Source organism: Trichechus manatus, unplaced genomic scaffold, assembly GCF_000243295.1.
Source record: "Trichechus manatus latirostris isolate Lorelei unplaced genomic scaffold, TriManLat1.0 scaffold00179, whole genome shotgun sequence".
NCBI lineage: Eukaryota > Metazoa > Chordata > Mammalia > Sirenia > Trichechidae > Trichechus > Trichechus manatus.
In genome coordinates, this window is record NW_004444115.1 from 813,487 (window position 1) to 838,446 (window position 24,960).

Consider the following 24,960-nt stretch of genomic DNA (forward strand, 5'->3'; position numbering starts at 1 on the left):
AAAAAAAAAAAAAAACTGGAGCCAAGAGTGACAGGCAATGCCCTTCTAAATATAGTGGTCAGGGAAAACCTCTCTGAAGCAGCATTATTTGAGCAAAGATCTGAAGAAAATGAGACAAGTCTCGTGTAAATAAAGAAGCAGACCAGGCCTAGGGAAAAACAAGCACTAACATGAGGAAGACACACATTTGGCATTTAGAAGGAAAATGAGGGGGAGAGGAGAGGTATTGTACATGTAGAGCAGTGGTTCTCAAAGTCGGGTCCCCTAGCCGCATCAATACCATCCAGATACTGGTTACAAAGGCAAATGCAAAGTATCAGGTGCCATCCCAGACCTACTGAACTACAAAACTCTGGAAATGGGGCCCAACAATCTTGCCCTCCATGCTACTCTGATGCTCACCTTTGAAAACTACTGATGTAGAGCCTTGTAGGCCATTACAAGAATTTTGGGTTTTATTATGAGATGGGAGATCATTGGGACATTTTGAGCAATAAATGACAAATCACATTTACTATTAACAGGCCACTCCGCACTAGCTGCTTTGTTGAAGATAGACTTTACAAGGTCCAGGGCAGTGTCCTTGTGAAGTCACTGGACCAACACTCCAATCTGATATTTAAACAAATAAAATTTATTGAAGGAATGAACCGCAGGAGAGCATGCATTCGATTTGGCTGTGATGGTATGCTCTGCCTCACAGGCAAAACAAACAGAGATATTTAACAAGTAGAGTAAGTACAGATAACAATTTCACATCAAAGCAATGATGGGAAGGGAGATGAGATTTACATCAGTTTCTAGTCTAACACAAATCTGTCATACTTGATACAGTTTAACTAAAGCAATATTTATAAAATGAAAAGTATAAACAATTTTGATGTGAAGATTTAGTGATACATTTGCACCTGGTCAACTTAATTGGAATCTTTTGATACAGAACTGACCATTAGTTACCCATTGTCGTCAAGTCGATTCCAACTCCTAGTGACCCTATAGGACGGAGTAGAACTGCCCCACAGGGTTTCCAAGGAGGGGCTGGTGGATTTGAACTGCCAACCTTTTGGTTAGCAGCTGAACCCTTAACCACTGCGTAATGAAGGCTCCACATGTCTATCTATAGGCTGTAATTTATTTTAACAATTCAATAAAGCTTTTTTCTGAGGCCAGCTTCAGGAACACTGTTAACATAACAAGCACGACTGAGCTTCGTTTTTCAAATGGCAGCTTTAATTGAAGCTGAATGGTTATCAGGAGTGTAGAAGTAAAATCTTCAGTTTAATTTCAGAATGAAGTGCTTAATTTTAGTTCTGAAATCCCCCCAAGAGACATAGGGAACCTCAGAATTTAAAAGTTGCTCACACAGCAGCTATGGCAGCAGTCCAGGTGAGACATGGCTGGCTTCACAAGGTGATAGTGGTAAAGGTGGCGAGAAGTGGCTCCGTTCTGAATATGTTTTGAATGTAGAGCAGGTGAGATTTGCTGACTAGATATGGAATTAGAGAGTGGAGGATAACTCCAAGATTTTTGTTCTGAGCAACTGCAAAAGGAGAGTTGCAAAAATGAAGATGGGAAAGACAGGGAGAGTACAGTTTTGGGAAATGGTTTTGGACATATTGTATGTGACTTGCTGTCCTGGAGGATTTTATCTTAAGAATAAGTAAAGAGATGTTTAGGTTAATTACACATAAACTCATTTAGTTTATTGCAAGGTAGTCATGGCAAGGCAGGCAAGTAAGACCTCAAGACATTCATTTAACATTGGAGAATCAGAATTTCCTCCGAAAATGAGCAGAAATCTACAGGTTTAAGTACAAGTAGGAGCCCTGGTGGCATAGCGGTTAAGAGCTTGGCTGCTAACTGAAAGGTCGGCAGTTCAGATCCACCAGCCGCTCCTTGGAAACCCTATGGGGCGGTTCTATTCTGTCCTACAGGGTGGCTATGAGTCGGAATCGACTTGACAGCACACAACAATAATATACAGGTAGTCCCCGACTTACAATGGGTCTCCATTCCAAGGACTCCATCATAAATCAGTTCTAATATAAATTAAATACCTCAGGTTTTTTTTTAGTTTTCATTATTACTGCATTTTATTATCTGTATCTTTATAAATCCTATCTTTGTCTTTGAGGGTTGGAAACATTACATATAAACTTACAGATGTATTTTAATACATATATACATACATTCATAAAAATACACAAATTACAAAAATTTACTCTGACGAAGAAGAGTTGGATGATGTTAGCATTTTGTCAGTCACAGTAATAACTCCACTTGTGGAAGGTTCTGGATCATCTGGATTATCCCTGGGAATGGGAATGGGGTTTCTAGCCAGAAAATTAGTGAGAGTTGTCTGTATGGTCCTTTTCTTTTTTTTTTCTCCCCCATATATTTCATGGTAACATCTCACTGCTTCCCAAATCTGCCCTTCGACTTTAGCAAAGTGATCAGCGTTTGGGTCCATGTTTTCAAGCAACTAATTTAATTTAGAAAAAACTTCAGCTAATCCTTTCCCTGTAAAATTTTTGACAACTTTTCTCCTTCCTCTTCCTCATTATTTCTTCTTTAGCAAATTACCTGCTGCAACATTGTATGTAGTACGTATTACTAACGATAAGATGTCCAAAAAAAAAAAAAAAAAACAAGACGGTCGTAAGTACAGTTTGTCATAACTCAAATACGTTGTAAATTGGGGACTACCTATACTGTCATATTTAACTATACGTTTTATTGCCAATTAGGAAATTGCTGTAATTTTCTAATTTATAGAAATTTGAATGACTACCAATTAGGGAATTGTTGTATGGCATATTTCTGTTCTTGTTTACTACACATGTTCAAGGCCAAGTTAATTAAAAATTATGGGAATTGTTTAGTGACATATTTACAGTTTCTTAATTTATAGAGATTTGATTAATGTTACATTCTGTTATCACAGAGTGCAGGTGCACAGGCCAATTTAGGTAAGTTATTTATGACCCACTTCACATACTTCTGTTGTCTGTTCTCAAGTTTAGAACAACTTTCTAATGACTTATAGTTAATGGTTAAAGAGCATTATAGATACATATACGTTTTTATTTCTAAGTTCAGAAATCCTCTATTTCTAGCTTCACATTATAAGTGACTTATACATAGGTATTTAAAAGCATTATAAAAACATCATAACAGTGTAAAAAGCCATTATAGAAGCATACATAATAGTGACATATATGTGTTTTAAGAACATTACATAATCAGATGTGACTGGAGAGCATAGAGAAAGCATATGTAACAGTTGCCTACTAGACAATTAGATGAAGATTCAAGAATGAGTCTGAAGTTCAGGGACCTAGAGATATAAACTTGGAATTGTCAACATCTATATGATATTAAGGAGCCCTGGTGGCTCAGTGGTTAAGAGCTTGGCTGCTAACCAGAAGGTCAGCAGTTTGAATCCACCAGCAGCTCCTTGGAAACCCTATGGGGCAGTTCTACTCTGTCCTATAGGGTCACAATGAGTCAGAATCGACTCGATGGCAACAGATTTGGTGTTGGTTCATATGATATTGCAGGAGTCCTGGTGGCACAGTGGTTAAGAGCTTGGCTGCTAACCAAAAGGTCGGCAGTTCAAATCCACCAGCCACTCCTTGGAAACCCTATGGGGCAGTTCTACTCTGTCCTACAGGGTCACTGTGAGTCAGAATCGACTCGACCACAATGGGTATATGATACTGAAGGTATAAAACTAGTTGAGGTTACCTGGGAATGAACGTAGGTAGAGAAATCCACTGACTGGGGACATTACACAGTCAAGAGGCTGAAAGGAGATTTCAGCGAACCAGTTGAGGAGCAGTCAGTGAAATAAGAAAATCAGGAGCCCTGGAAGTCCGGAAGGGAGCCCTGGTGGCACACTTGTTAAGCACTCAGCCAGTAACCAAAAGGTCAGCGGTTTGAACCCACCAGCAGCTCCACGGGAGAAAGATGTGGCAGTCCGCTTCTGTTTAAGGATCACAGCCTTGGAAACCCTATGAGGCAGTTCTACTGTGTCTTTTGGGGTAGCTTTGAGTCGAAATTGACTCGATGGCAATGCGTTAGGAAGTCCAGAGAAAGCATTTCAAGGTGGAGAAAGCGATCAACTGTATTAGATACTGCTAATGACGTGAGCAAACTGAAGACAGAATCAGCTACAGGACTTGCAATGTAGAGCTCGGTCCTCAGCTGAATGGCCGTCAGTAAACTGAAGATTTGTTGGTGCTTAGTCTAAATGAATTTCACTTAGAACTCAAGAGGTGAAGGAGTCACACTTTTAAAACTGACTTCTGCTGTAGAGAAAAACTCTAATGTTGCTTCAGAATTAAACGGAGAGGCTTATTAAGGGTTTTAAAAGCAGGCTGGACCAGGAACATCGCAGCTCATGAGGATGGAAATCATGAGTCCGAAGCACAATAACTACAAGTCTTTTTATAAGATTTAGACAAAGAACAGGGCTTGTGCTATTTAGATCAGTGGTTAGTGAGGTAAGGGGACTGAGTTACAGAGATGACAAATTATAGTCACAGGATGACGTCATAAAACTTTGTTTAATGAGAAGTATCTCTAAGGAAGTTTGGGGACCAGATTTATGATGGGCATTTGGCACCAGGTGTCTTCTTTTTAGAATTGCTTGCTTTACCAAAATCAGTTTAAGTTACTTGAGGAATTTCAGATAAGGCTAACTCTAAGCCCCTCTCAAAACAGTTATCACGCCTTTGTCATAAGGAAATATTTTCTGGGCCCACTATACACAAAATGTACTTACGTCAGTATTGTCTTTTCAGAGCACATTGCTTTTACATCTCGACCCTGGCCCAGAGAAAAAATTCTATGGTTACATGGTAGCTAAGCAGTTAAAATAATTTAATGATAGGACTTGTGAGCACTCTGGGTTGACTCAGTTAATTAAACAGGGATCCCTGGGCAGGCAGGTAAAAAGACAAGTTTAATTTAGCAAAAACTGAGTTTAATTATCTAGTCTTAGTAAAAAAAAAGCTTTGTGAACTTTTCTTTTACGCTTCTCCACCTACATTCATTCCCAGATAACATCATACAGTTTTACAGTATCAGTGTCATATCCTGTTGCCATGGATTCTGACTCAATTCCCAATTTTTATTTCTCCCCCTTGATTAAAGTAATACGTGACATTGTAAAAATCATGGAAAACAGAGAAAAGCATAGCAAAGGCTATTTAAATCATGCATAACACCCCCTACCCCACTCCCAGTCCGCTATCTATATTTGGGTTGACTTTCTTTCCAGGCATTTTTCCTAGAGTGTTTTTACACAATAGAAATTATAACTTGGGCATTTGACTCTATATCCTCCTAACATAATCTTTGTTCACCCCAATTAAAATGAACGTTTAATGACTAATATTCCATTGTATGGCAGTATCAGAATTTATTTAGCCAAATCCTAATTTGGAGGCATTTGCAATAGTTTTTTACACTATTATAAATAGTTCTGTGATGAATATCATTATATATAAATCTTTCACTGTATCTTTTCTTAAGGCAAATTTTGAGAAATGGAAATACTGGTGTAAACACCTGGCTTTTTTAAAGCTCTTACTGCCAAACTCCTTTCCAGAAATAGTCTACTAATTTACACTCATACGTGCACTGTGTGACTGCCTGTCTCATGTGACCCTTTACGACAAAACTGAAACACTGAGAATTATCTTTACAACACAACAAAAAACAACTTGGCTAATCTGACCGGAGAGCTCAATGAGTTAGAATGGCTAACCTAACGTTTTCATAATTAAAAAAATACTAAAAGAAAAAAAACATTTATCATAAAAGTTTAGAAAATACATATAAGCAAAAATGACTACTCATAATTCCATAACCACTTGAGCACCATGACTGCCAATTTTTTTTTTTTTTTAAACAAACGGTGGGATGCAATATATCTTATACAACTTGCTTTCTTTTGGTCAATAATGCATTGTTAAGAGTTTCATTGTATGGCTATACTACAATTTATTTGATCAATTTCCTATTGTTAGACATTCAGATTTGAAATATTTGGCTTTTGTAGATATATTTTAACACCTCCACAATCATTTCCACAGTATTAATTCCTATATATAAAATTGCCATCAGAGGATACAAAGATTGAGGCTTTTGATTTGCATTGCTAAGTTGCCCTCTAAATCATTACATTTATCTCCAGTACTGAGAGTCCACTCCTTACATTCTGACAGCAGGCTTAGTTTTCAATGTGTTTTTAATCACTACTAATTTCTGGTGTGGGTAATCAAGGTGTCCAGGAAAAGATATACCAGAGCATGTTGGGTGGGACACCACAGACTTGTTTTTACACACTGGTAAGATTAGGTGGTTTAGTTTCAATGTTTCTAGGTTAGTCTGTGCTTGGTCTCCTAGAAGGTGATTAACTCAGGCAGAGAGGGGACAATTGCAAACACACTGTGTCCAAGAACAGATCTGGACAAACCAATCACAGTGGAAATAAATATCAGCTTTATTAACACTCAAAGTGCGATTCATTTATATCCATTCCATAGTCCAGAAGGTTACTTAGAGTAAGCCTTTGCACCACAATCTTTCAAAAATGAACTAGCATGTAAGAAAAAGCAATTTTCATTGTGCTAATTATTGCAGGCTTTCATGCACAGTAAATCTAAACAAAGATGTGTTCCAACAATATACAAATTTCCATATAAACAAAGTCATTGATCACTAACAAAATATAAACATGGCTTCTTTTACATTAGATTTAAAAAAAAAATGCTATTTACCAGCAAGAAGAAAAAAATACATAGAAATTTAAAACTCAGAAATTTTATACATTTTTACAAGCACGATTTTGAATGAACAACACAAAGTCAAAATGTGCATGAAACGTGGCACAAACCACACTATATCTGGCTTCTGGTAGGTTTTTCTAATCATACCGGCTCCTTTTAACATAATAAGCTTAGTGACATTCAACAGTATACCTTATTCCTAACACAAGTAATTTTACGTGGTACCGCATATTTAAAACAAGGTTCTCTGTTTTAAGTACAATAACATTGTCAGATTGGAAATTTAATTTCCAAATCTTTCTGCCAGTTACTAAAAACACACAGTACAGTATAAAGACACAACAATGTATGTTTGGAAATTTCTAAACCAATTTATAGTCAACAAATTACAGAGAATCACAATATGCCAATGTATTGTTTTATAAAACCCAGTCTGCCCTTGTCCAGTAAGAGAAAAACTAAAAAGTTGAAATATTTTGGGTGAGAATAAAGGAAACACTGAAAAGGAACCAGAGGACAGGCCGACAGCAACTGGAGATATAAAATCTTGACATCTCTTCAAGGCAGTTTAGTTTTTCACATGTTTTCACAGCTCTAAGAACTCAAAAGCTGTCTTAGCGGACGGTGTGTTTTTGTTACTGCTTAAAGCACATTTTATTTTCTTAATTTGCATTTCACAGAATTCTCCAAAGAGAACTCAATGCTGTTCCTTCCAAGAGTGTTTTAATTGAGATCTAAGTACAATTTGTGTCCAATTCTGAAAATACAAATACATTTCAAATGGTTAAAAACAAAATTAAAAAAATACTTTTGATCAGCCAGCTGAAAATATATTCATATAGTAAATAATCTCTCAGAAAGCTTTTATATATTTAATTACTCTAACTAAATAGTACCCTTATAAAACAAGTTCATAAAAATGTAGAAATGAAACAAAATAAGAAATTACTGGGATATATACATGTACCTACATAGAGAAAAAGACATTTCCACACAAACATACATCTCCTGATACACAGTTACAAGCATACTTCAACTTAGCAATGGATTTTAGAAGATATTACAAAATTTGAAAGTAATGTTGAACTCCTGAGTTCTTCAACAAAGACAGAACCATAGTAAGTCTACTCTGCAAAAGCAAGACAGTCCGCTGATGTCAGCGACTGCGGTGCAGTTACTGATGACTACATCTTGAAAGAAGTGAAAACGGAGACAGACAGTAGTTCAATGCATGCACTCACGATGCTCATACACTCATCAATAATTATTGGTCAGAGTAGTAAATCAGTGTACAAATTAAACATTTCCAAAAATGTGCAAAAAAGTCAACCTTGATAGGAAAAAAAACCTTCATACATAATTATAAACTGCCCAGCATTCAACTGAGATTAAAAACATTTACAGAAATTAATAATTAAATTTAGAGCATTAATGGCTAAATTTTAAAATGTACACGAGGTTAAAGGGTAAATTTACAAATTGATAATCATAGTTTTGCAATTAAAAGTTCATTCTCAAATTTATTCACTTTTATTTTCGATATTTGAATGAAACAAATCATGTGAAATTTAAGAGATGTCCAACACTAAAAATGTTTTTGGTATTAACTCATCTATTTAGGAACACAGGGTAGCAAATTTTAAAACCAATAGCAATAGAAAAGATGCTGTAAACCTTTTACTTGTTAAAATTGTATTTCAAAAAACTGTTTTTAAAGAAGTATTCTTATCCTTAGACACTGTACTTTCAGCTAGACAGGATATATTGCAAGGGTTTGGCCCACTTTCTTTTGCCCATAAGCCTTTCAAGCTCAAATGTTTTCTCAATTTCTCCACTAGGCCTCTCTTCTCGTTCAGGTGAAAAAAATTTTGGAAAAATGAGAATATGTCAAATCCATTTCAGAGTTTAAGTATCCAATAGAATTTAAGATATAATTCTGTTACCTATCTTCCCCCTTCCCTCTAAGTAATGCTAAAATTACTAGTTACGTATGTTTTTAAAAAATAAATTCTAAAAAAATATAAATAAATGAACACAAAAGTGCTTTTCATTATAGTCATGAACTTTACTGTTCTCAACAGGCATTAAGGGACTCAGAAATCCTTATTTGGGGACAAATTCTGCACATATACTAGAGAGCAAACTCTTCACGTTCCAAAATGTCTATGGTACAAAGCAGACATCCGTCCATAACCTACTTTTCTTCACAGCTTTCCTGAAATGCCCCTCAAGTCAGACACGAGTTCATAAATGTTAAGACACTAGGAAGAAAGTATGCCACAGATCTGAGGCCTCATAAGGGAACGGATATGTATCTGCGTGTATGGCCAAGTGACATTAATAAGATTGGCACGTGTACAAGCTCAAGTTCATAACATCTACAGTTCCTTAACAGCTGAAGTAAATTCTGCATGTAAATGCACAGGACTGAGTACCTGTCCTTTTCCTTGAAGGACAGATTGAGATACAAATTCTACTAGTGCCTGCTTTATAATTTTTATACTATTAGCTTACAGGTGGGCAGTAGTAACAGTGCTAATTATTTTGGCTATGTGCGCAAGGAATATAAAAACTTTGGTTTAAAGTTATTCTGATAATAAACATTGTAAATACAAACAAGAAGTTATCAGATATAGGGAGTAATAGTACCTACTGATTTAATGTATTTGCTGTTATTAAAAATACCATGACTCAAATAAAATGCACAATTATGAAAAATTATGCGAGACTGTATACAAGAAACAGATAAAATTTATTCTTTTTATTATAGCTATGCCTCATCCCTCAACTTTCTGAAGCTCAATCTTGACCACTCTCACCATCTCTGGAAGAATCTCTAGGCTCCACGGAGAGCTCATTATCATCTACAGCTCTGAGAGAGGAGTAAAGAGACGTGGTTGGCCCTGATACTTTCCACATGTATTATCGCATCCTGTCCAGACCATGGCAGAAGACAAAGCAAAGCTACACACGACTGTGAAGTAGAAACAGTGGCTTCACAGCACGCCTTCCCTAGCCAACCGAAAAGAGGTATAAGAGAGTTTCCTTTTGAATACTTGGTAAGCTAAGGAAGTTGTTTTGATGATGTCTGGAATTTCTATTCCAAAGAGTTCATTAGGAACTATGTAAAACAATTACTTTCTATTTAAGAATTATATATCAGCTCATTATTATACACACACATACACATACAAATTCAATTTTAATCTACTTTCAGCAATCAAGAGTTTGGCAATTACAATAAATACCTTTATTAAACAGTTATCTGTACTAGCTACTTGTGGAAATGTGCTGGCTTCCCTGCCTGAAGATGATTACACTGATCCATCATCAGTAGGATACATACTTTTAAGGTGTTCCTCCAAGAACGGAGACTGATGTATTAAACACTCACACCTTTTCTACCTTCTTTCCCACCCCCGCCCCAACTCCAAACACACAAACACACACTTCACAGAAAAGCTACAGTATTAGTCAAAATGGTAGTGAAAAAGTAACGATTAGAATTCATTCTCCCTGGCTGTCTTGCTTATTGTCCTAAGTCTCATTGCCCCAACATTCGTAAACCATTTAAATGACTTCTTTAGGGCAAAAACAATCACTGTAGCTCTGCTATAAAAATTATAACTGAACTATGATACACATATAACTTGCTCAGTGCCAACATGATTGAAAAATCAAGTCATCAATCTGGAAAACGATTTGCTACGTCTCTTTAGAATACTTCTTTCTATGCTTTGTCTAGTGGAGACTGCAGAGTGTCTGTCACAGGCAAATGCTAATGTTACTCTCCCAACACATTAAAAAAGAAAAAAAAAAGAGGTGGTAAAAAAGGGTAGGAGGAAGAAGCAAGCATTAAGAAACATTTAAGGGCCAATACACAGTCTAAAGGCCAAATGAACTCTTGAAATCTAATGATTTTGGAAAAATCTTCATTTTGGTGGGTAAACTGAATTATTACTGATATAAAGATAAGGCATACAGAGAAAAAGGCACTACTAAAATTTAAAGATTAAGTTGCTTTTCATTAACATTTAACCAATCTTAAAATCTAAGTAAATAAGACCATTGCATTTGTAACAAAGACCAAACTTAATGAAAAAAAAAAAACAGCGTGTTCTCTAGAAGTTGTGCTTATCTTAGCGTAAATAACACTGTTGACAGAGTTCAATTTCTAACAAATGTTCTCAGTGTCTTAACAATTTAGACAAAAAAATCTTGTTCTTTAAAAGAAGCAGCTAGAAAAGCACTGTTATGGAATAAATGCTCCTTATCACTGGAACTGTTTGAGCAGTTTGGGTATTGTAAAAGGGGTTCCTGAGAGAAAGGCAGCCTGACCTAAGGGGATCCCTCCAATTTGAGGAGACTTTAAGTCCTGTTATTAATGACATTTCCGTTTCTAACAGTCAGTGTTACCCCAAATTGCTTTTCCCCTCACTTCATAAAAAATAGTCAGAAAATTTAAAATCATCACTGTTGAACTTTCAGGGTTAGAGTACGCCATAAAATAAGTGACTGTCTGTGCCCGTGTTTCCTCCTAGACTATGACCTCCTTAAGCATAAGTTAATTTGGCACCCAACACAAATAAGCCACAATTATTGAACAAGCAAATGAAGAAGTCACCCTATTTAATAAAAAAAAAAAAAAAAATAGATAGATTCCTAAGCTTGATTGACACCAGGTGATTTTCATAGCAAGCTTTTGGTTCCTAGACACCAAATGAAATCATTGGCACAAAACTCTGCAATGGGCCAAAAAGTTTGCATCTGGCAAATATCTTGGCTTTTGCATTCAAGCTTGGTCATCCCTCTAAACTATTAATATTTGGCTTTATTTTCTTAATGTGATTTCACGTATCTTATAAATTGCATTTCACAGAGCTTATAAAACTAAATCTCAAAAATACTGCAGACCAGACCTGACAGAGCTGGAGGAGCAGAGAGATACTCTAAAGCAATAGTTTCGTTTTATGTAGTTTCCACTGGGAATAAGGTAAAAACTCTCTCATGTGAAAGCAGGGCTTCAAACTAGTTCTTCCCGATTCAGAAATGGCCAAGAAAGCAAAACTGGAACAGATGTGAATTTTTAAAATCTGTGTGAACCAGAATGGGAATAATTTTGGGTCAAAGCTCTGCTGGAAACCTAATCACCCTCTTGGAAAACAAGGGCAGCATACGCGTTGCATAGCAACCAAATCTCTTGCCCATCAGATTTTGAGCAGAGTCAGAAACGAGATGCCCTGCTCAAAGATGGTGGCCAGCTGCACCACTCTGAATGTGTCCTTCTCCACAGTCCTGCTGAAAATCCAGTGTCATGCATCAGGCCCCTGAAAGGGCTCACTATGCCTCTTCCGAGTCTCCCAATCCAGGGCTTCAACCCGTAATTTTTCCTGTTCTGGTTATCATTCTGGATCACCCAAATCATAAAAATTCAGGTCTGTTCTGGTGTCACTTTGTCAGCCATGGCTGAACTGGTTCAAACCAGTTCAAAGCCCTGAGTGAGTCAATCCAATTTACTCTGAAATAAAATTTTTTATTTTTCTTGTATAGTTCAGCGTGTGCATTAATGTTTCAATCCTTATATACATTACGAAGGTTGACTGTAAGGTTGACTGCACCTCTTAAAACTTTCTAAGGCAATAGACTTTAACCATTTAAGTCAGAAACATGTTTTTAAATGAGGAACCACGCTGAAAATTTTCAAGATAGTCACGATGAAATTTTCAAAGTCTGCATATTTTAAGTATGTTTTAAAGAATTACCAAACCATCAAAATTTCCATTCATCATTACCATGTTTTTCAACCCTTTTATTCACCATACTTTGTTTGCAAAACAAAAGATCTTATATTTGGTCCAAGTCTGAGTCATGCCACTCTGAATCTCTCAAGGCCTACGTAGAAAGATACATCCTGAAAAGCAAGGGAATCATCTCCATCACCACAAAGTCAGCCACTGTCAAAAGCAGAGAGCGTTTGAAAGGCACAAAGTCAACCGTCTGGCCATTCTCCAGCCTCAGCAAAGAAACCATTACAGTATAGAAGAATCAGTTGTACAGTTAAAAAACAAAATACATTTAGAGTCATCTGAAAAAGCTCAAAGTTCATTTGTTGACCCATACCATTATCAGAAAGAAGAAATGGAGTGTTATCTTTAACTGCCTCTGAAATAAGGTGCTTCCTTTCAAAATTTTATTTTTTAATTTACTTTTGGTCTTCCATACCTTTCACCCTCACCTTCAAGCATTTTTGTTCTAGTAGTTTTTATATATATTAACTCTTATTGTGGTTTTTGGTACCATCACAATTTGTTTGAAATTTTAAAATTCGAACCACATTTTACATAACTCTGTAAACTATTAAAGTCTTCTTACATAAAGAACATTACCTCCCCATTGTTAATTTTTTTTTCCCTTTCTTATAAAGCTAAGGTCTTCTACAGCAGTATTAAAGTAGTAGTTTCTTTTCATACGCATTTATTTTCTATAGGATTTAGAAAAGAAAAAAGAGACTGAAAAAAGCAAACAATTTTGCTGTGGGTTTCACAGTTTCCCAAGAATTCTCTAGAAAGAATAGTTCTCTTATACTCTGCACTGCTGGTTATCCTGACAGACCAAAAAAGAGCCAGAGGGAAATCGTAATCAAAGACAACGAAACGCAGGAAAAGGTCACTGGTACAGATACGTGATCTTGCTTAAGCAGAAGAGATGCCTTACTCATTAAGCATAAAGAAATTATAATAGACCCACACACTTGGGGATTCTGTTTTTGTACAAGATTTGGCAGTTGGCTTCCCAAGGGGGAGAGCAGGAACCTATTTCTTGCTCTTCCTTGCAAGTTGCTTCCTTTAATTATAAGAGTATGGAAGAAATATTGACAACTAATTTGTGCTTTGGCTTCTTCTCAGACTACTAGCAGAACTTCAAATATTCCTATGGGGAATGCCACACTGGACCCTGATACAGTAAACCAAGAGCTACCTAACTTCAGAAACAAAGTATTTTGAAAGAGTCCCTAGAAGAGCACACCTTTTGGCAGAAATAAGAATAACTGAATCCCTTATAAGGAGCCTCTGTGGCGAGTGGTTAAGTGCTCAGCTACTAATCGAAAGGCTGGCGGTTCAAATCCACCAGCTTTTTTGTGGGAGAAAGATGTGACAGTCTGCTTCCGCAAAGATTACAGGCTTGGAAACCCTAGGGGGCAGTTCTACTCTGTCCTATAGGGTCGCTATGAATTGGAATCGACTCGACTGAAATGGGGTTGGGTTTGGTTTTGAAGTCCCTTATAAATTCCATGAAAGGTATTACATTTAGGGGTTCCAGGAAGACTATTATTTTTCTATACCTTTAAAAATAAAGTACTTAGCACTTGCTAATATGCTGAAAACACTGCAAGTGGTCAAATCACTGATATCATCCCTGTTTTTCAGTAGCACAATTCCTTAAGGACAGTGGGACCTTTTCCAGTTGTCTCCCTCCATTTTACTAGCCTTGTTCTTAGTGGATACATTATAGCTGGCAGTTTTTGACCCTTCCTGTTAATACTTTTTTTTTTAAAATATGCTTTTTGTTTTCCACAATTTTGAGTTGGTCACTTGAGGAAAGGATAGGTGGTTGAGTTCAACAGGCTCACTGATCAAATTCAGTTTCTAAAATAGAAGATTTGGATACAATATGCAGTTGGTAAGAAAGGGATTGCTATTTACTATTTGTTGAGATCACTCACCCTTGAGTTGAAGTAGTAGTATTTGCTCTTATAAAATACTCATTTTGAATTACATTGCTTTCTATTTGAAATTTACCTTTTTTTGCTGGGAACCTCTTCTGTAAATGGTTGTTTTCAGTTTATAACTGGAACTGTTCTTTACATCAAGTTTTCTCAACCTCAGCATGACTGAAATTTTGGGCAGGATAACTGTTTTGGGGGGTTGTTCTTGTGCATTGTAGTATATTTAACAGCATCCCTGACCTCTATGCACTAGATACCAACAGCAATACCCCAGCTGTGACAACCAAAATGTCTCCAGGCATTGCAAATGGGAAGTGAAATTATCCCCCTCTCCCCCCACTCCCCCACGCTGAAAACCACCATTTTCTTGGGGCACTTTATTATTCTGTGATCCCATGGACAAGGGTTCCATTTCATGACACTAGCTTTGAAACATAGATCCTCTAGGCTGAACTCCTATTGCCTAAAGAACATTATCTATGGGGAATCAGGAGTTAGAAACAGGAAGATAGTGTACATAACTTTGATTATTTCTCCTTTCCCTTGATTTTGGAACTTTTTCCCTCAAATAAAGAACATAGTTTAAAACTTATTAAATTCATAATTCTTTTTTTTTCTTTTTTCCGTTATTTCTATTAACTGGCAAATGTGGTCTCTTCTACTTGCTCACAACATTTAATGAGAGCAATCTCCTTTTGTACTTTATTTTGGATTTGCTCTATTGACTTCCCATAACTGCTTTAAAATAAAATAGCATTTTTTTTTTTAAGCAGAAAATCATCCCTCAAGGTTTATAAATTCCAGTAACATGGATCTACTATAGTGTATTTGCTTATTATACTGGTTAGGATTAACAACTTAACATACCTCTTAGAGATTCATATTTTCTATCAAGATTTGTACTGAGCAAAAAGCTTGGTAGACAGAGATTAGAATATAAAGAATACAGATATAAGAAGGAATCTATATTCTTTGAGTACCTACCCTAAACTCAAGTTTAGGGCTCAACCTCCAAAAAATGAGGATCTACTTTAAATACTAACACTAAAAGCTACAAATTATATATCATTTTCTTTTCCTTGTTTTCCATTTCTCCCCCATCACCATAAATACATCAGTGATAAACAGGAAGACTCTACAATCTTTAGGTATTCCAAATGATTTGTTTTCACTAAAAAGAGTGACTATGTACTAAAGTGCTTTATCTCTCTGAACCACATCAGTACATTATAAAAATTAAAAAAAAAAAAAAAGTTTCAAGTTCTTTGTAAGGGGAAAAAAAGACTATAAAAAATTTAGGCTACTATTATTATTAAACAAATTTAACCAAGAATCAAGAGAAATACTTTCCCTCTTGTCTTTTTTTCTTCCCCATCTCTCTTTTTTATAAAAAAGAAAAGTGCAGTCAGAGAGAAGGTGAATGAATTGATGGTAGCTGGGTAGAGGCACAGGAAAGGTTATTGGCCGCTAGTGATAATGCACAAACATGTGCCTCAAGAGTTCATCAGCTGAGGGTCTCAGTTTGGCCTCCACGAAAATCCGTTTGAGGAAATCTCGAGTATAGTCTGAGACATGGGGTGGCAGCTTTGGGTTTGTTGGCTGGGTGGCGATTTTAAAGATGGCAGCCATTGCTTCAAATTCAGCCCAAGGAGGCTTTTCCGTTAGCATTTCTACCACCGTGCAGCCGACACTCCTGCAAAGAAAGAAGAAAACACATTACACAAACAATAACATAACGAGAAATACAAGTAAAATGCATATACATTTGAACACAAGTTGATTGCAAGTTTAAAGTTATATAAAATTGTAATTTAAATATAAAAGTCAATGAAAATAAACCACAATTTAATGACTATCATTTAACTCAAATGGTTAGGCAAAGAACATTACGTAGTTTAGAATTTTTGTTTTATGTATAATTCTCTTAACTGACATTAAATATGATTTTTTGTCCTTATCTCATAGAGAATACAAGCATTAGAAATTCTTTTTTGCTTTCAGGTGCCTAAAATGAACATCTACTCAAATCTTTTCTGGGTAGGAAGCAGAAAACAGCCATTTTATGTTCTAACTTAAAATCATTAGGCAATTAAGGATTAACTGAATTTTAAGAGACTGATAACAAAGATTAATTACTTTTAAAGTTCCTGGCAGGGAAATAAAATAAAGCTAGCTTCTACTGCGGAAGTCTGTTTAAGACTAATCCTTCCTAAAGAATTGAAGATAGGTTCAAGGACTTTAAACAGTCAATTATATGCCTCATAATTAAAATGATGTTACTCCTTGTAAGTCTAACACACTATTTTAAAAGTACAAAAGTTAATTTAAATCTGGCTCAGTAATTTGCATCCTGGGTGGAAATAAATAAGAAAGCAAGTAGTTTTCAGGCATATATAGCACCAAAACCTACCAGATATCTGCTTTTCTGCCATAGCCCTCTCCACTGATCACTTCGGGGCTCATCCAGTACGGTGTACCTGTGACAGACTTCATTCCTGTCCCTGAGAGACAGATGGTCTGAAGCCGTTTGCTGGCCCCAAAATCTCCTAGTTTGACATTGCCTGTTGAGTCTCGCAAAATATTTGCACCTGAAAATAAGAAATACACTCATTTCATTATTTTAATGGCAATCTAGAGCATACTATAAAAGAACAATGGTAGAGAATTACTCAATGGACTCTTAAATCTGTCTCCAAAAGTAGGCTGTTTTACATCTTCCGAGCAGTACCTGGCACAATGCTAGTCACAGTCAGTGCTCGGTGTCTGCTGCATGAACACTGACTGCTTTGAGTAATCTCGTGTTTCAGGAGCTAAGAAGGTTCTCCCCCTGAAAAAGACTAGGGCAGATGGGAGATGAGGATGACAAAAGAAGACAAAAGGGAAAGGACTAGGAAGGAAGCCCAGGGAAGGATGATGAAAGCAATACAGGGCTCTGTCCCTCAGTTTTTCCATCAGAAGGCAAGAAGCCTATGCCTGAAGTTGAGAAGCCAGCTTCTCCCCAGGAACTTCCTAAGGGACCATCATAACCAAACTTCCAGCACTATTTTTTCCCTTCTATTACTTAAATATTAGTTACCTTACACATTAACATTTTTCTTAATATTGGGCTTTGCTTTATACTAACTTTACTTCTCAATTTCTAACTATCTAAATTGGAAACCTCTTCCAAGTAAGCTTTAAACCTTTCATCAGCTTTTAAATTTCATTTATACTTTTAATAATCTTTTTATTTTAGAACAGTTTTACATTTATGGAATTACTGTAAAGATAGTCCAGAGAGTTCCTATATACCCCACACCCAGTTTCCCCCATTATTAACATCTTACATTAATATGGTACATTTGCCACAATGAATGAACCAATATTGATACATTATTATTAACTAAAGTCCATACTTTTTTTTTTTCATATTGTCTGAGTTTTTCCCTAATGTTCCAGGATCTTATCTGGGATACCACATTCCATTACTTGTCATGTCTCCTTAGACTTGACAGTTTCTCAGACTGTCCTTGTTTTTGATGACCTTGACAGTTTTCTGGATTAATGGTCAGGTTTTTGTAGCGTCCCTCAACTAGGATTTGTCTGATGTTTTTCTCATGGGGTAGACTCGAATATTGTGTTTTTGGGAGAAAAACCAGAGGTAAACGACCATTCTTATCACATCATATGAAGGGTATATACTATCAATATGACCTATGAATGTTGGTGTTAACCTTGATCACCTGGCTACAGTGTCAGGTTCTCTACTGTGAAGTTACTCTTTTCTCCCCCTTTCCATACCATATTCTTCGGGAGAAATTCACTATATGCAGCCCACACTTAAGGAGTGGGAATTATGTTCCACTTCCTTAAGGGAGAGTATCTACATAAATTATTTAGAATTCTTCTGCATAAGACATTTGTCTCTGCTCCCCACTGATTTATTTATATCAGTAGAGACATATGAATACTTTCAAAAAAACATTTTATTGTATTTTTGGCAGGAGTATACCCAGCAAAACAGGTTCCCATTCACCAATTTCTACACATATTGTTCAGTGACATTGGTTACATTCTTCACATTGTATCAGCATTCTCATTATTTCTGTTCCAGTTGTTCATACCCATTAACCTAGTCTCATAGCCCCCCAACCTTCTCATCTATGCTTTACAGTATTTGATGACCATATGGTCAACAAATACATGACTTTTTAAAAGAACAGAGTACTCAAGGGTGATACTCATTACTTTATGAGCTAACCTGCCATTTAGCTAAAAGGTGACTTGAGGTGATAGTTTCCGTTCAAGGTTTAAAGAGTTAGTCTCAGGGATTTCTCTGGTCACAAAGGGTCCAGTAAGTCTGGATTTTCTGAGAATTTGAAGTTCTGTTCCACATTTTTCTCCCTTTCTATCAGGATCCATCTATTGTAGCCCTGATCAGAATGTTCAGTAGCGGTAGCTGGGCACCATCTAGTTCTTCTGGTTTCAGGGTAGAGGAGGCTGTGGTTCATGTAGACAATTAGTCCTGTTGACTCGTTCCTTCTTTGAATACTGGGTTCCCTTCTTTCTCTTTTGCTCCAGACGAGTAGAGACCAACAGCTGTATCTTAGACAGCCACTCACAACCTTTTAAAACCCCAGCCATTACTGACCAAACTAGGATGTAGAACATAAACTTTAGGAACTACATTATGCCAAATGAGTTGTTCCACGAGACTATGACCCTAAGTCTTCAAACCAAGAAAACTAATCCTGTGAGGTGATTGGTTATGTCTAGGAAGTATCAGTTTCTGTGACCCTTGTTTTATTATATATATGTACATACATATATATATGTACATACACACACACACACACATAAACCAAAAACTCAAACCCATTGCTGTCGAGTCAATCCCAACTCATAACAACCTTATAAGACAGAGCAGAACTGCCACATACGGTTTCCAAGGAGCGGCTGGTGGATTCAAACTCCCAACCTTTTGGTTAGCAGCCAAGTCCTTAACTGCTTTGCCACCAGGGCTCCAATATAGATATATACATGCAAACACATATAAACACATATATATGTATTTTGGTTGTTGTTGCTGCAAAATTATATATAACGTAGCATTTACCAAAACATCCTTTTTTTTTTTTTGGGTGTAAAACTTAATGGCATCAGGTATCTTGGTCAAGCTGTGCATACTTCACCCATGTTCAGTGCTCCGTTCCCATCACCATAAATAAAAAATGACTACTAACTAGAGAATGAATCCCCACCTCCCACCCCTGGTAACCACCAATGAATGTTATCCTCCATATCTATAGCTATTCTTGTCGTTTCATAAAAGTGAGATTGTAAAATATCTGTCCTATTGTGACTGACTTATTTCACTCAGTATAATGTCCTCCAGGTTCATCCAAGTTCCAAGATGTTTTTGGAATTCATCTTTCTTTGTGCCTGTGTAATATTCCATTGCACGTGTGTACCACATTTTGTTTATCCATTCATCTGCTGATGAGCACTTAGGTTGTTTCCATCTTTCGGCCATTGTGAAGAGTGCTGCATTGAACGTAGGTGTACATATGTGTGTTGGTGTCTCTTCTATTAGATCTCGCGAGTATATACCAAGGAGTGGAACTGCTGAATCATAAGGCAGCTATATTTCTAATTTTTTGAGAAATCGCCATACTGTTTTCTATAGTGGTTGTACCATTTTACATTCCCACCTGCCGTGGATAAGAGCTGCAATCTCCCCACATCCTCGCCAACATTTGTTTTCTGTTTTTGTTTTTTGATCGGTGCCATCTTAGCAGGGGTGAGATGGTATCTCATTGTGGTTTTGATATACTTCTCTCTACTGGGAGCCGTGGTAGTGCACTGGTTAACAGCTCAGCTGCTAAACAAAAGGTCGGCAGTTTGAATCCATCAGCTGCTCCTTGGAAACCCTATGGGGCAGTTCTACTCCACCTTATAGGGTCGCTGTGAGTCGGAATCAACTCGATGGCAACAGGTTTGGTTTTTGGTTTAATGACAGAGAGCACCTTTTCATGTGTTTGTTGGCCGTCTGAATGTACTCTTTGGTGAAGTGTCTGTTCATGTCCCTTGCCCATTTTTAAATTGGGTTGTCTTTTTTGTTGTTGAACTGTAGAAATTTTTTATGTATTTTGGAAATTAGACCCTTATCGGATGTGTTATTCCCAAAGATTTTTTTCCCCTTCTGTAGGCTATCTTTTTACTCTTTTGATAAAGTCTTTTGATGAGCATAAGTATTTAATTTTAATGAAGTCCCAGTTACCTAATTTGTCATCTGCTGTTTGTACATTGGTAGCTGTGTTTGATAATCTTTACAAAAAATTAGGTCCTGTAGTTTTGTCCTTATGTTTTTTTCCAAGAACGGTATAGTTTTACCATTAACATTTAGGTCTTTGATCTGTTGTTAGTTTTTGTGTATGGTGTGACGTATGGGTCGCGTTTCATTTTTCTGCAAATGGCTATCCTACTTTGCCAGCACCTTTTGTTGAAGAGACTGTTTCTTATCCACTGAATAGACTTTGACTCCTCTGTTGAAAATCAGTTGCCCACAGATGGATGGATTTTTGAGATCGTGGAGTGAGAGGCTGCCTACTTTGTTCTTCAATATTGCTTTGCCTATTCGAGCCCTCTTTCTTATGCATATAAAACTGGTGATTACTTTTTCCATTTCAGTAAAGATTGCTGTTGGAATTTTGATCAGGATTGCATTGTATCTATAGATCACTTTGGGTATTATTGACATTCACAATATTGTCTTTCATTCCAAGAGCACAAAATGTCCTTCCATTTACGTAGGTCCCTCTTAGTCTCTTATAGCAGTGTTTTATAGTTTTCATTGTTTAAGTCTTTTACATCCTAATTAGATTTTTCCTAGGTATTTTACCTTTTGGAGGGCTATTACAAATGGTATTGTTTTCTTGATTACATTTTCAAATCTCTCCTTGTTAGTGTAAAGGAACCCAACTTTTTTTTGGTGTTGATCTTGTACCCTGCAATGTTGCTGAATTCTTCTATTAGATCCAGCAGCTTTCTTGGGAAGTCTTTGGGATGTTCTATGTACAGGATCATGTTATCTGCGAATATAGAGTTTTACTGCTTCCTCTCCAATTTGGATAGATACATAAATATTTACTCTCTACTCTGGGTTATAATCCAATACTACTTTATTTATTTTATGGGTCAGGCTGTTCCAGCTTTGGCCATTAGGATCTCCTTCTGCTGGCTCCTGATGAACACCCCCATCATTGTGTTCTTGTTTTTTTGTTGTTGTTGTTGGGGGGGGGGGGTTGCTTTAGTACTTTCTTAGCACTAAAAGATGCTCCAGGTTCATCTTGTATATTCTCTGCCCAAGTCCTAGAATCAGCCATTTCTCCAAGGAGCCCTGATTCCTTTTACTGGAGATTAGTATTAGAAATCAAGATCTAGGCATTACACTAAAAAAGTGAAAAGAGAACCTACAGATTGGGAAAAAATTTTTGGCTATGACATATCAGACAAGGGTCTAATCTCTAAAATCTATAGAATAATACCTCAACAACAAAAAGACAAATAATCCAATTAAAAATGGGCAAAGGATATGAACAGACACTTCAGCAAAGAAGACATTCAGGCAGCTAACAGACACATGAGGAAATGCTCACAATCATTAGCCATTAAAAAACTTGCTGCCATCAGGTCGATTCCAACTCATAGGGACCCTACAGGACAGAGTAGAACTGCCCCATAGAGTTTCCAAGGAGTGGCTGGTGGATTTGAACTGCTGATCTTTTGGTTAGCAGCTGAGCTCTTAACCACTGCGCCACCAGGGTTCCCATTAGCTATTAGAGAAATGCAAATCAAAACTACAATGAGATATCATCTCACTTCATCATTACTGGCACGAATCAGGAAAAAGAAAGCAGAAAATAACAAATGTTGGAGAAGTTGTAGGGAGACTGGAACTCTTATCCACTGCTGATGGGAATGCAAAATGATACAACCACTATGGAAAATGATATGGTGTCTCAAAAAGCCAGAAATAGAAATACAATACAATCCAGCAATCTCACTCTTAGGAATATATCCGAGAGAAATAAGAGCCATCACACAAACAGACATACGCACACCCAAGTTCACTGCAGCATTATTCACAATAGCATAAAGATGGAAACAACCTAAGTATCTATCAGCAGATGAATGGATAAACGAACTATGGTACATACACACAATGGAATACTATGCAATGATAAAAAACAATGATGAATCCGTGAAATAGCTCACAAAATAGATCCATCTGGAGGGTATTATGCTGAGTGAAATAAGTCAATCACAGAGAGACAAATATTGTATGAGACCACTATTATGAAAACCCAAGAAAAGGCTGACACACAGAAAAAAACAATCTTTGATGGTTACCGGGAAGGGGAGGGATGGGAGACATCACTAACTAGATAGTAGACAAGTGTTAACTTTGGTGAAGGGAAAGACAATACACAATATAGGGGAAGTCAGCACAATCTGACCAAGGCAAAGACATACAAGCTTCCTAGATACATCTACTCACCTTGAGGGACAAAGTTACTGGGGCTGAGGATTAGGGACCATGGTCTCGGGGGATATCTAGGTCAACTGGCGTAACATAGTTCATAAAGAAAATGTTCTACATCCTACTTTGGTGAGTAGCATCTGGGGTCTTAAAAGCTGGCGAACGGCCATCTAAGATTCATCTATTGGTCCCATCACATTCAGAGCAAAGGAAAATGAAGAAAACCAAAGATACAAGGAAACTATTAGTCCAAAGGGTTAATGGACCACATGAACCACAGCCTCCACCAGCCTAAACCCAGAAGAACTAGACAGTGCCTGGCTACCACCACCAACCGCTCTGAAAGGGATCACAAAAGAGGGTCCTGGACAGAGAAGGAGAAAAATGTAGAACAAAATGCAAATTCACATAAAAGACCAGACTTACTGGTCTGACAGAGATTGGAGGAACCCCCGAGACTATGGCCCCCAGACACCCAGCGAACTCAGAACTAAAGCCACTCTCAAAGTCCACCTTTCAGCCAAAGAATAGACCGGCTTATAAAACAATAACACGTGAGGAACATGCTTCTTAGTTCAATCAAGTATATGAGACCAAATGGGCCAACACCTGCCCAAAAGCAAAGACAAGGTGGGAAGGGACAGGAAAACTGGATGAATGGACATAGAAGAACCAGGGTAGAAAAGGAAAGGGGGAGTGCTGATACATTGTGGGGACTGCAACCAATGTCACAAAATAATCTGTGCATGAATTTTTGAGTAAGAAACTAATTTGCACTGTAAACTTTCACCTAAAGCACAAAAAAAAAAAAAAAAAGATCTAGGCAGTAGTTTTTTTTTTCATTCTCTATTTTCCCCTTATTTATCATGTTTTCAGAGATTATAAGACCAGTTTCTTTCTTATAGAATTATTTCTTTTAATTTTTAGCTTTTTCCATAAGCTGTTTTTAAAAAGAACATATTTTATTAACTAATTTTAATTTTTCAACTCTTACAGTCTTCTGTAACCTTAACCATATTTTGTATTAAAAAAAAATGATTCCTTATTTGTCCCTTACCCTTTTTTCTTTTTAATGGGCCTTAAGAAGGAGAGTAAATAGTGGAGAACATCTACATTATACACTGGAGAGAATGTAGACTTTCCATTCCACCTACCATGAGTTTCTATACTTGTTTTTCTGTTCTCCAGAGCAAATTCCTCAGCCTAGACAAGGATGGTGCTCCAAAGCCACTCTCCATGGGAGCCTCCAGGTTCCATTCTCCCCATGCCATAAGTCTAAGTGTTCCATGGTACAAGTGATCATCTAAAACAGCACTGCTTATTTAACATCTCCTATCGTCCAACAATTAAAGAGGGACTCTGTCAAAAAACCTACCGTCTCCCAAAAGTATAGGCAGTGAGAATAGAGTACAGCCAGTTACAGGCTGGGAGCACTATCTGAAGAGGAAGCACCAATGCTGACCATTTAATGCCTGCACATAGGAGGGAGGGGCTGAGGAGAAAATGCAGACTCAGGTTCCTGAGATAGTTTAAAAAAATTAACTCATTTGGTAAGTTAAAAGTTAGGGAGACTTTTCAAATATATACAAGAGTAGATCAAATAGTATATGTAGCCATTATCCCAACTACAATCCTGCCCCAATCATACTGCCACCTACTCCTCCTTCATATTATTTTGAAGCAAATCTAAGATATCATAATCAATAAACATTTCAGTTGCTATTGTTTTTAGTTGCTGTCAAGTCAGCCCAACTCATGGTGACCCCATGTACGACAGAATGAAACGCTGCCCAGTCCTGCACAATCCCCATGATCAGTTGTGTATCTGATTGTTGTAAGCCACAGGGTTTTCATTGGTTGATTTCAGAAGTAGATGGCCAGGCCTTTCTTCCTCATCTGTCTCTTAGCCTGGAAGC

The 24,960-nt window shown here is 37.0% G+C and overlaps 1 protein-coding gene across 3 annotated transcripts in view; it reads right to left on the bottom strand.

Moving 5' to 3' along the window:
* Positions 1-3,990: 3,990 nt before the first annotated feature.
* The window catches only part of MAP3K2 (mitogen-activated protein kinase kinase kinase 2), an 85,265-nt gene continuing 64,295 nt past the window's right edge, over positions 3,991-24,960 (bottom strand). For 2 of the 3 annotated variants that reach the window (XM_023741355.1, XM_023741356.1), the window contains exons 16-17: positions 16,934-17,111; positions 8,654-16,216 (exon numbers count right to left, since the gene is read on the bottom strand). In XM_023741355.1, the coding sequence (XP_023597123.1) occupies positions 15,991-16,216; positions 16,934-17,111 (404 nt within the window). In that variant the 3' untranslated portion in view covers positions 8,654-15,990. Of the gene's footprint in view, positions 7,555-8,653; positions 16,217-16,933; positions 17,112-24,960 lie in introns of those variants that run through there. The other variant, XR_002825714.1, reaches the window with a different exon arrangement.